The sequence below is a fragment of the Numenius arquata genome, chromosome 5, assembly GCF_964106895.1.
Source record: "Numenius arquata chromosome 5, bNumArq3.hap1.1, whole genome shotgun sequence".
NCBI classification, from domain to species: Eukaryota; Metazoa; Chordata; class Aves; order Charadriiformes; family Scolopacidae; genus Numenius; species Numenius arquata.
This window is the reverse complement of record NC_133580.1, coordinates 133,648-145,943: the sequence shown is the minus strand read 5'-3', so window position 1 is coordinate 145,943 and position 12,296 is coordinate 133,648. Positions and strand designations below refer to the sequence as shown.

Genomic DNA, 12,296 nt, shown 5'->3' with positions numbered 1-12,296 from the left:
CTCTTGGGAGGGACAGCACACACTGGGAGACCAGTTCAAACACGCTGCCGCCGAGGCCGTTGCGCTCCTACGGTTAATGCAGTCGGTGTAAAATGGGAAGAGCAGGAGGAAGCAGGTTGGAGTAGGTCAACCCTGTGGATGTCCAGCTCGGCCAGGGAGATGCTCCCACCCATTGGCCTCTGGAGGTGGCCCCAGGCTCCTCGCCTTCACCAGGGCACATGTCCCCATGACTAGGAGGTTGGCATTGATGGCTTCAAAGCCCTTGCACATCTCTTCCCAGAGAGCAAGGTTACCTCCATAGCTGGGAAAAAATCTCCCTGGTACCTGGTTGGTGGGACGAGGCCGAGGCATGGAGCTGCCGGCCAGGGTTTGGAGAGAGGGAGGAGGGAGCGGGGCTGTGGGTGCCCCAGTGTCCCCCTGGGGCTGGTGGGGCTGCGGCACCAGTGCTCGGTGGGACCAGCCTCGGCTGGGGCTCGGAGATAGAGGTGTCTGCGCGGGGCACAGCACCCTGTGGGCACCCTGTGGAGTGCTGGCAGGTGCCAGTGTGTGTGGCACCCTCATCGCCCCACGAAGGCTGTGGGAGGGCTGGGGGTGTTGCAGCAGTGGCATCACCGGTTGTGCCAGTGTGAGTCATGTCCGGAGCGGGGCTGAGTCACCGCCGGGGCGGTGGGAGCATCAGGCTGGGATCTTTCTCAGACCCACCATGACACCAGCAGCCTGATGTCTTCCTGCCTTTAGGGAGGAAGACGCCCCGGGGGACCAGCAGGAGGTCCCTGCGGCACGTGCAGGGTTCCATGGCAGAGGGTGGCTGTCCCCACAGGCCCCCTTGCCACCACAACCCCAAGGGCACCCGCCCCGCTGCTGCTTCGCCCCATCCCAGGGGGCAGCAGGGGGTCCACTGCCACTCTGCAGCAGGCACCCCTGTGCCACAGCTGGGCATGCAGCCTCCCGGTGCCAGGCGTACCTGCGGCGGGTGGCACTGGCCACAGCTTCAGGAACAAAAATATTCTCTCTACAGGTTCTACCTGTCTGTTGTGTTTGCAGTGGCAGCTCTGTCACACCCATCCCCTCGCCCTGGCACCCAGCCTGGCAACGTAGAGCCAGGGGCAGATGGACAGGCTGCGGCGGGATGAGCCCTGTTCTGAGCCTGCTCCTGTCCCTGGCCACCTGCACCCTGCTCCGGGGTAAGTCCTGCTGGGGGTGGCCCTAGCTGTGGCAGGGGGAGAAGCGCGGGGACAACTCCCAGACCTACAGAAGGTACTTGCAGGGAGGAGGAGACTGAGTGGTCTTCAAGGTGTGATGGGAAGGAAAACCCCAGGGTCGCCAGCAGCCACATCAGGGTGTCCGTGCCTTCCTCAGGGACCAGGTTGGGAATCTCCAAGGCATGCCAGAGATGTGGATGCGCTGGCAGCCAGCACTTGCCTGAGCCTGGCAGGGACTTGGGGTTTGCCTGCACAGGATTGAAGCTGGGGGTTGTAGGGTGGGGGGAAGCCCCCACAATGCCGATGCCAAGTGGGGAGACCCCCACAGCGTGTCCAAGCAGTGATCAGCCAAGGAGCAGGCCCTGCAGAGCGGAGCTGCCTGACCCCTCTCTGCTTCCCCCCTCCCCAGGCACCCCGCTGCCCCCCCACGACGTGAGGCTGGAGGCACAGAACTTCCACGTCTGCCTGAGCTGGGAGCCGGACCCTGGCTCGCCCAGTGGCACCATGTACCAGGTGCAGTGGAGGGGACGGTAGGTGGCACAGCGAGGATGGAGGTGGCTGGTGTCCCCCACACCTTGGCAGAGGGCTGTCGGGGACCCCGGCAGCCAGAGGATTGTTATCTGACAGCAAATCTCAGAGCCACAGAACACTGGAGCTGGCAGGGAACCCCAAAGACCAGCTCATCCAACCCCTGCTCAGGACTCTGTCCTGTTGGGTTTTGACCCAAGGCTCAAGGATGGAGCCTCCGCAGCTTGCCTGGGCAGCCTGTTCTCTCTCCTGGGCACTCTCTCAGTAAAAAACAAAAGGGAGTGCTTTGGGGTTTGGCGGGTTTTTTTTCCCTTATGCTTAAAGGGAATTTCCTGTATTTCAGCCTGTGTCCACTGCCTCTTGTCCTGAGAAGAGGTCTACATCTTCTGTACTCCATCACGTTGATAGGACTCCCCACTCTACGCCATCTTCTTTCGAGGCTAAGCAGTCCCTGCTCGCTCAGCCTCCCTCACACCACAGATGCCCCAGCCCCATGGTCACCTTTTTGGCCCTTCCATGGGCTCTCTCTGGTCTGGGTGTGTTTTCTCTGGCAACAGAGAGCACAGGCCGGGGCACAGCGCTCCAGGTGCCGTCCCACCAGTGCTGGTGAGAGGGGACTTGACTTGCTGGCAACGCTCTTCATAACGCAGCCCGGGATGCTGTTGGCCATTATCTGTGCTTTCCCACCCTTTCCTCTTGGACAGCGTGGCAACAGCTAGGCAGCCTGCCTTTTTGGCTAGGAAGGTGCCAAAAAGAAGAAATCCTTGCATTTTCTCCATGTGCAGAAACTCTCCCTGGACCACGGCACGTGCCTGCTGGGGGAACAGTACTGGCTCCTCCTGGGCGTGTGAACTATATTTTGACGATATCTACGATATCTACTGGGCAAGGGTGAGAGCGGTGGCCGGAGGCGAGCTGTCCGAGTGGGTCAATTCCAGCGAGCTGCAGCCATACAGAGACAGTAAGGACCAGGGAGCGCCTTCAGCTGGGCTCCTGCTTTTCCAGGGGCGGGAGGCAGTGGGGAGAAGGTCTGGTGAGAGATGGTGGGAAACGATATGAAGGTACTGGTGGGAAAAGTGCCCTGAGCCCCAACTGTAGGAAAGGGATGGGAGCAGAACTGCTGGGTGAAGAGCAAGGAGACACAGTGGGGTGAGGACCACAGATGGGAGGCCCCAGGCCACCGAGGCACTGTAACAATGTCCAACAGTAAAACATCATTTCTAGAGAAACGAGATGTCTACCTTCTGTTTTGAAGACATTAATTTTCCTCATCCTTTTTTTTTTTTTCCCACTCCCTACAGCAATTGTGGGCCCCCCCATATTGTCCTGGCTGCTCCAGGGTGACACCCTCAGTGTAAATGTCACCCTGCCGCTCACGCCCTACCGAAGCGAAGCCGGCTCCTACGAGCCAGTGGAAGAGGTGCTGTGGAAGCTGTGGTACTGGCTGAGCCTGTACGAAGGGGACGTGCTCATCCAGAAGGTACATGTCGGGGTGGGCCAGGCTTGGGGTGCGCAGGGCTGCAGAGGCTCTCCCGGTGCAGCAGCGATGCCCATGTCCCGTGGCAGTGGTGGAGCGGTGGTCCCCATGTCCATGGAGGTGCCCCAGCCCTGCCCGCACCGTACAATTAGGCATGAGATGCTCTGCACTCCTAGTTTGGGGTTCACAGCCTGGGGGTGGCAAGAGGTCCCTTTCCTCTTCTAGACTGCATGAACAAGAAAAACCCATAAGGATTTCTGTTCAGATGAAGGCCTGCAGGAGGTGTTTTATGAGGTGCTCCGGGACCCGAATGCCTCCTGGGGTGAAGAAACAACAGCTGGAGGTGCTGGGGAGTGGGGAGGGGGGGTCTGATCTCCTCACTGTGGGGCACATGGGGTGTCGAGGCTGCAGTGGGGAGTGGAGTGGTGCCCAGACCCCACCTCCAGTCACCATGGCCATGCATCCCTTCTGCTTCCAGGTGCCCTGCAGACGTGGTGGGGAGGATGCCCCCTGCATCTTCCGGTACCTGAAGCCCAGCACGCGGTACTGCATCCGGACAAGGGCCGCCAACATGGCCAGGGAGCGGAGCCGGGAGGCCGAGCAGTGCCTGGTGACACTGTCCAGCCCCACAGGTGGGAGATCTCTCACCAACTCAGCCGCTGCCACTGCATCTCAGGTCCTGCTTGTGGCACGGACATGGGTAGAGGTGTGCGTCACTCCCCCCAAGACATTCTGGTCAGGGTTGCTGGCCCAGTAACGGCCTGTGGAGACCTTTTTTGGGGAGGTGCATCCCCCTCGGGCACTTCCTCCTGGAATGTCCCTGCCTGCCGAGGGGCCTCTGGGGCAGCGCTAGCAGAGGGCGGGCTGCAGGGGGATGTCAGCTGGGGTCCTTCCACCCCTCAGCCTGTTGTCACCTCCTGGCAGGCTTTTCCTGGCTGCTCCTTGCTGTGCTGAGTGGTGTCTTCCTGCTGCTGCTGCTGATTGTGGCCGGGCTCTGCTGCCTCCAGCTGCACGTCTTCCCCAGCCCCTCGGAGACGCACCTCCCAAAAACGCTTGTGAGTGAACGATGCTCCTCCAGCCTCCTCCCTGCCGCGGCCAAGCCGGGGTCCGCTGCGTTTGCAGGGGCTCAGCACCTCCTTCCCTCCACCTCTTGTGCCACCAAACCCCCCTCAGTGCCCAGGAGCCTCCCCCACTGTCTGACCCACCATACCCCCAGGCCTTGCTGCGTGGGAAAAGATACTGGTGGGATGCCTCAATCAGACATGGGTAACTGGAGGAGGGTGCCTCGGGCAGCATGTAGCCCATGAGCACAGCCCTCAGTGGTAGGAGCCTCCTGCTTTAGGCGGTTGGCTTTGGCTTGGCTGCTTGTCCACCTGCAACAGCTTGAAGGGGAGAAAGAGGGGCAGAGAAGCAAACAGCGAGGCTGCTGCCCTGGGGCGGCCAGGCCTGGGTGAGATGCTGTCCCTCGCTGCTCTGCCCGTGGGATAAACGCAGCCCCGGGGCTCAGAGAGGGTCGCGGGGCTGCAGCCCTGCTGAGCTCCTCCAAATGTGTCCTGGGTCAGCAGGACGGAGCCCTGGGGACACAGTCAGCCTTTCTCCCCGAGCCCCAGTTCCCCCCTGCATCCCAGCTTCCCAGTGCTGGGGGTGGCTTCAGCCTGGGCTGAGCAGCCCTTGGAGCGCTCTGGGGACAAAACCGACTTGCTAAGCTCAAGGAGTCCCCTGTGCCAGCATGGAGAGGAGGTGTCGGGCTGTTCCGCTCGCCCTGACCCGCTCGGTGCCAGCATCCTTTGCTTCCCGATGCCTCTTGGCCTCTGCGCGGGGAGTGCTCCTGTCCCTGAGCAGGCGAGAGCTCTTCTGTCACACTCCGACAGCTGGGGCGCAGCATGAAAAGTAGCAGCGCAATGGCTTCTGTGACCATCCCCCGGCTCAGAGCCCCATGCTGTGTGAGCAGAGCCCTGCCTACGTTTGTCCCAGCTGCGAGCATGGCAGACGGGCTGCCCAGGACCGTCCCTACCCCCGGGTGCGCGGCTCCTCACCCCCAGGCGGGCAGAGGGTTCAGCAAGCTGGGGCTGATGCTGCACTGCTTGTTTCCCGGCAGGCTCTCCTGAACGGGCAGCTGAGTGCGGCCATCGGGGTGCCCACCCTTGAGCTGGAGGAGGACCCCTTCGCCCTGCTGCTGCCGGCCATGCTGCCCTCCCGTGGGCCACCCCCAGCTGAGCTGACAGCGCCCACCATCCAGCTGCTCCTCAGAGAAAGCCTTTCCCAGGACATCAACGGCTACTGCGCCAACGGGTTTGGGCCAGGCTGCCACCAGGGCAGGGACCCGTCCTGCACCCGCAGCCAGCTGGGACATGCTGTGGGCTCCTGGGTCCCGTTGCGGCCAGGGGAGGATGGGGAGGCGCGTGACGAGGATGATGTGCTGGAGCAGCTGGTGCCGGTGGGACTGACCAGAGACAGCTACACAGGTGACAGGGACTACCGGACACCCGAGACGTGGCTCTCCCTGCACCCCCAGGTTTACTCTAAATGCCAGTGCCCAGCCCTGGGAGCAGGCAGCTGCCTGCCTCTGCCCACGTTGGGCAGGAACTTCAGCCAGGAGGACCTGCAGGAGAGCCTCAGCGTGGCAGGGCACTGGGTACCGCTCAAGTCGGTGAAGCTGCTGGGCAGCGAGGAGGAGGATGGAGGGCAGCTCCTCCATGCTTTTCAGCCCCTGCATGGCTGTGGGACTGAGCTGCAGCCAGGTGACAGCACCCTGCAGCAGGACAACTTGGAGCAGGCAGCGCTGGGCGTCCCCCGCCCCTGCCCACTGTCCCCATCGCCCCCCGACACCCTGCGGGCCGCCTTCTCCGGCTACGAGCTGCGTTCCCCGGCTGAGGGTGAGCCATAGCAGGCGGAGGGGGGACAACACCCGGGTCACAGCATCAAGCAGAGCCCAAGGCACTGCCTGGAGCCGCCCCGGCCATGACGGCTGCTGCTGGGACCTGCCTGTGCCTCACTGGGGACAGGCAGGGACACGCTCTGGGCACGGCTGCCACGGGTGAGTGACATCCATTGAGACCTTCCCTTCCCTCTGTGGTTTTGGTGCTCTTGAACCAAAGCATAAGGAATGCATACTGAAGTTGAAGCCCCAAAACCTTCCTCTATTTATCCATCTAGATGTGTGTGTGTGCAGTACATATACTAATGCAAATCTATGTATATACTCATATACACATATAAACCTCTAATGGAAGAGGAGATTTTATTTTTTTTACTTGTCTGGAAATAGTGATTGTGCACAGGAGCTGTTTTTATATAACACTAATTTATTACGGAAAACTGGCTTCTGTGCTTATTCTTTCTGTGTTACAGAACCAGTGCTGCCCTGCCTGAGCAGCAGCTGGGAAAGGCACTGGGAAAACCTGGGATTTCCCTGGGAGAAAATAGCACCTGCAGCTGGTCTGTGTGGGAAAAGGCTGGCTCTTCAGCAGCCGCTGGATAGTTTTATTATTCCTTCCACCAGCCCTGGGGCAATTTACCTCTGAGGAGCCCTGCTCTGCAGTTGACTCTCTGGGACATCTGTGAGGCTGCGCCTGCAGCCACGGAGGCGAGGGGAGCCTCTCCCTGGCATCGGGCAGCATTGTGCTTTACAGCAGCTGGGATCGCTGGATTCCAGGTCTGGGGGACAAATCCAGGGTCTGGGATGCACAAGATTTAAGCTGGGTTTGGGAAGAGGTGAGAAATGGGCGTCCAGCGTGCGGGCGTCTGTCTGGTGGAGGGGACAGAGGGGATGGCGCTGCCAACCCCGGAGAGTCTTTTGGGTGAAGCAGGGCTGCACGGGGCCAGGCTCCAACCCCGTGAGTCGTCCCCAACATCCTCGTCCCCACCACCGCGTCTGACGGCCCGAGACCCGCGGCAGCACCAACAGCAGCTTCAGGCCTCCGTCTGAGGGCTCCCCCCGGGCAGGGAGGTCCCCGCGCCGACGTGCCGGGACGGGCTGGCCTCTGCGCCAAAGCAGGTGGCCGTGCTTCATGCCTCTTGTTAGCAAAACCTCTCGTAGGGCAGATGTGAGAATACGGGGTCTATCAAATAGATGGAGCTGAATTTCTTTAAAAAAGGAGAGAGGCGGTCCTGAGAGCTGCCCGAAGGAACACACGTGTTGCCACGTCCTGTTGCTGCCACCAAAGGTCCTCTCGGGCTCAGCTGAAACACGAATCTGATTTTCCTTAACTTGTTTCACTTTCTCTTTCTGGTAAGATGAAATTTCGGGGCACAGGTATCCGCCGTCGCTTTGCCTCTTACGAAATGGCCTTTTTAATATTCAGGTGTTTGGAAAGCAAACCAAAAGCCAAGCCGGAATAATTGCCCTGCGCTAAAGCCAGGCAGACTTCAGAGGAGCTGGTGCTTTGAGGCAAGTGCAGGAGCCGACACATTGCAATCTCTGAATCCTCGGGCAAAACGTTCCATGCTGACCTTACCTTCTGCCACCCTAATTTTTTTTATTTTTATTTTTTTTTAACTTGAAGCTTTTTGAGGCGTTTGATCTACAGCTGTGACTGCTCTGCAAAGCTCAGGGAGCCAAAACCACGTCTGCTTTTCCTCTTCTGAGGCCACACCATCCTTCCAGCGGATGGAGAGGAACCTCACAGTGATTGATCTCCTTGAGAAGTGCCCGAGATGTGTGTCCTGCTTCTGTTTCAAGACCTCCGGGAGTGCAGACCCTGCTCCTTCCCTGCAAATGGTCCTCCAGGCCAAGCAGAGAGCGTGCATCCTGCCAGTCCAGCCCCTGCTGCTGTTTGCCGGGAGCCTCTGGCCCGGCACAGTGGGACCAAGCTGGCTCCCATGGCCACCTTCTTGGGTGCTGGGCTCATGCCGGGGCTCAGACGGTGCTTTTCTAACAGCCTGCCGGGTCTCCTTAAAGACCAAAAGACAGACAGCTCTTTTCAGAGTTTTGGCAGGGGGGCTGTGCTGGGATCCCCGCGGGTGATTCAGGCAAGTTACTCACCGGCAGTGGGGACTCACCCCAGCCCAGGGGGCGGTTGAAGCAGCTGAGATGTCTTCATTCTGGATGAAACACAGACGTTCATGCAGAGTGGAAAAAGACAAAAAGGCTGGTGACATTTCAAGGTGGCATTTTAGCAGCTGAAGTTTCCGAGTGGATGCGGGAGGGGTTTTTTGCTTTGCCTCGGAGGTGTGAGCGGTGTGTGGGGCTCTGCAGGGCCACAGCAAGGTGTGCCGCTCGCTGCGGGGGCGAGGTCCCAAGGGAGACCCACCACCACCCTGGGTGGTGCAGTGTGTCTGCATCACACCCTGCTCCAGGCTGCCTGCCCAGGCCCTACGCATTGAGCAGGATCATAGAATTACAGAATTGTCTGGGTGGGAAGGAACCTTTCAGATTATCAAGTCCAACCATCAATCCAGCACTGCCAAGGTCACCACTAACCCATGTCCCCCAGCAGCACGTCTGCCCAGCTTTTAAATACCTGCAGGGATGGTGACTCCACCACTGCCCTGGGTGACTTCTTCCAATGTTTGATAACCCTTTCGGTGACCTGCTGGCCACACTATTCCTGATACAGGCCAGGCTGCTGTTGGCCTTCTTGGCCACCTGAGCACACTGCTGGCTCACGTTCAGCCAACACTCCCAGGTCTTTTTCCAACAGGCGGCTCCAGCCGCTCTTCCCCAGCCTGGAGCATCCATGGGATTGGTGTGACCCAAGGGCAGGACCTGGCACTTGGCCTTGTTGAACCTCGCACCATTGGCCTCATCCCATCGATCCAGCCTGTCCAGATCCCTCTGTAGAGCCTTCCAACCTTCCAGCAGATCAACACTCCTGCCCAACTTGCATGGGGCTGTGTCGGAGGACAGAGCAGGCTGGGAGGCTGTTCCTCGGGCCCACGGCCCCAGCGCGGTGCCTGGAGGTACTTTGCACAGAGGTTTGTGAAAGCTCTGACTCACACTGATCGATAGGCTCGTTCCTGGCTGCTCTCCCTGCTGTTGGCAGTGTTTTCAGCTTCTGCCGGTACCAGATCAAAGCCATGAGAGGAATACAGCTGAAAACAGCTCTTTATTAGAAACAGCAGTTTTAGGACTATGCAAGAGGGTATTTCTTATTACTAATTCTCAGAGAGTTGAGCTGCCAGCTTGTAAAAGTATCGGAGAGTGGAAAATTGCTATGCGGGGGCTAATGGGGCTTTTGCAGCCCAAAGCTGCAAACAGGAAACACAGCACCTAACAAACAGGAGGGAGACAGTGGCTCCTGAAATGACAAGGGACAATTAAGCCCTAATATTTTGCAGGCTGCCAGAAGAAAGGAAGACCCATATTCGCCTTTGAAAGCCACAGGAGGCAGAGACGCAGAGAGCAGCGTCTTGGGCTGCAGCTCATCCCCTGGATCTGCCCTGGCCCTGCTCTGCCCACTCTCCATCCTGCCTGTCACCGCAGCCGTCCTGCCAGCACTCCAGGACAGCCCAGAGCCACCCCACGTCCTCACAATGTCCGGCATGTGCCCATGTACCTGGCAAGGGACCTGGGACCATGATCTAGTCACCCCTGTGCCAGGTGTCCCTTCCATGGATCTGTAGCTCTGGGGGGGTCCCCAGAATGGGACGGAGCGGCAGTGTCAGAGATGTCCTGCCAGATCCCATCCTTCAGCCCAAAAAGGCTTTGTGGTTTGACAGGTCTGAGCTGTGACGTGACCCAGGCCACTGGTTCCTGCTGCATCTCTCCCCACAGTGCTGGGCCAGCAGGTCAGGAGATGGCAGGTCGTAGCTGCTCGGCTTGGCTGGGAAGCCTCAGAAGCTGGAGATTAAGTGTGATGTGTTTGGAACACGTGCGTGGAGAGGGCTGCAGAGCTGGTAGAGGTGTGAACTTGTTGGTCCAGACCTGTGTGATTTCTCTCCAGGCAGGAGCTTTCCCATAGCTCAGCGGGTCTGGACCCAAGGTGGGCGACAGGGACGCCCAGGTCACCCCAGGGCCGAGCTCAGGGACTCGGGGGCTGCAGAGAGAAATTGTTCTTACTTGGTGTGCTGGTCTGGGAGTGCCCTCCTCTGGGGATGCGTGGCAAGTGTCTGCATCCAGGAGGTGCCGTGGGTGCCCTCCTGAAGCCCAGCTGACAGAGCCATGTGTCACCCAGCTCTGTCACCAGGTCCCCTTGCTCCACAGAATGAATTCCTCTGTGTTGGATGGAGGACCCTGACAGCTTGCCCCTGCTCTTCCCAGAATTATAGAATTGTCTGGGTTGGAAGGAACCCTTAAGATCATCAAGTCCAACCATCAACTCAGTACTGACAAACCCACCACTAACCCATGTCCCTCAGCACCATGTCCGCCTGGCTTTTAGATACCTCCAGGGATGGTGATTCCACCAGTTCCCTGGGCAGCCTCTTCCAAAGCTTGACAACCCTTTCAGTGAAGAAATTTTTCCTAATATCCATCCTAAACCTCCCTTGGCCCAGCAGCAGACTCAGAGAGGGTCAGTGAGATATGCCCCATCCTTGTGACGCACGTGTCAGGGGATTTCTGGTCTATGGACAAGGAATGGACTGGGTGGTTCAGCTCAGTGCCTTCCCACTCCCCTTGCACTGATCTGTAGCTCTCTGCCCACAAAGACTGCTCATGCTCCCAGTGGTACACGGCACGGGCAGAGCTGCCCTCGGGGCTGGGTGCACGTGGGGGACACACGTGAGTTTGGAGAGGGTTTCCATGCTTTCTCCCCAACCCGCTCGGGGCTCTGCCTCCTGCCTGTGTCCTGACAGCAGAAGTGATGAGCCTGCCTCTAGAATTTTTCATTATATGGCATGAAACCTGGCATCCAGGGGATGGGAGAAGCTGGAAAATAGACTAGATATGGATTTTTGTTAGGAGAAAGGTCCCAACTGAGCAGTGTGCCTGGTCAGGATGGATGAACATTTCGCCTCATCTGTCTCCCAGTCTGATCTGTGCCTGACAGAAAGGGATTTGCAGACAGAAGTAATGATCTCGTTAATGCACCTTCAAGCGCTTTATGAAAAATGAGAGCCTGTACCTGGGCATGCAGACACTGTTTTCTCCCTGTTTCATGGTCAGCAGGGTCATAGTCAGCCTCTTGGTTAAAAAACAGATGCTCGGGCTCCCAAGCATCCTGCCCAGTCTTCCTCAGGAAAGGCTCTGTGATGTCCCACCCCACAAGAAGACGTGAAAGGAGCAGAAGACGTGTGGTAACTCTTGGGGAGGAAGATCACGCAAAAAGGAAGCACAGATCCAGATGTTTCATCCAAATGTTGTCCCCATGTTCTCTTCTGATCCTCCTCCAGACCCCACCGGAGACATGGTTAACCCACCCAGCCTTCCCCCGGCACAGCACAGCCACGACAAACAGCAGAGCTTCTGAAAACCTGGCCGAGCATTTGTCAAATGTCCTCACTCAAGAGTGACAGACATCGAACTGGGGGGAGAGCAGGGCCAGTCATCTCCTGTCATCAGGATGGATGGTCAACGCAGCAGGAAAGACAACCCACCTGATGAGAGCATATTGATCACAGAGAGCTGGAGGACATAAAAGAGAACTGCCTCACACTCCCTCACTCACAGGCTCCTAGGAAATCGGCCAAGGCTTGGAGAAAGAGACAAAATGTCTTCCCAGAGGATGGTTGTCACCTTGGCGGTGCTGTTGGGGGCTTGCTGCATCAGCGCTTATCCTGTCCACCCTGAAAGCAACAGTGCCCATGGTAAGGACAACCGACTGGGGTGTTTATGCCTGAGAGCCAGGGGTTTGTCCCTGTGCACCACTTTCTGGCTGGCACTGGGTGCTGGCTCCCACCTGTTGTTTCCTGGGGGCTCGGCTGCTGCAGACACGCAGAGCAGTGCAGCGTCCCCCAGCTTCTCTTTGGGCAGAAAGACCTCCTGGCCTGGGGAGGGTTTTCTGCAGTATTGTTAGGAGTGGTGTGTGTCCAGCAGGGCTAAACCCATTACTAGTGTGACCAGGTCGGCCAGGAGAAGACCATCCTGTAGCCGAGGGACCTCTGTGGCTGCTGTGATCTGCAGACAGCAGAGTCTGGGGGACGTGTTCAGGCGCTCTGGGTTGACAGACAACCTTGTCTGGGAATCAGCCAGCCTGGGGCGGACAAAC

General features: G+C 58.7%; 1 protein-coding gene across 1 annotated transcript; it reads left to right on the top strand.

Annotated features, from left to right (window-relative positions):
- The first annotated feature begins 1,123 nt into the window (after positions 1–1,123).
- Positions 1,124–6,094, top strand: LOC141464526 (uncharacterized). Its single transcript, XM_074147491.1, has 7 exons — positions 1,124–1,184; positions 1,612–1,732; positions 2,516–2,691; positions 3,032–3,210; positions 3,686–3,839; positions 4,132–4,262; positions 5,306–6,094. Exons 1-7 carry the CDS (start codon positions 1,130–1,132, stop codon positions 6,092–6,094), a joined length of 1,605 nt encoding a protein of 534 aa, XP_074003592.1. The 5' UTR covers positions 1,124–1,129.
- Positions 6,095–12,296: the final 6,202 nt, after the last annotated feature.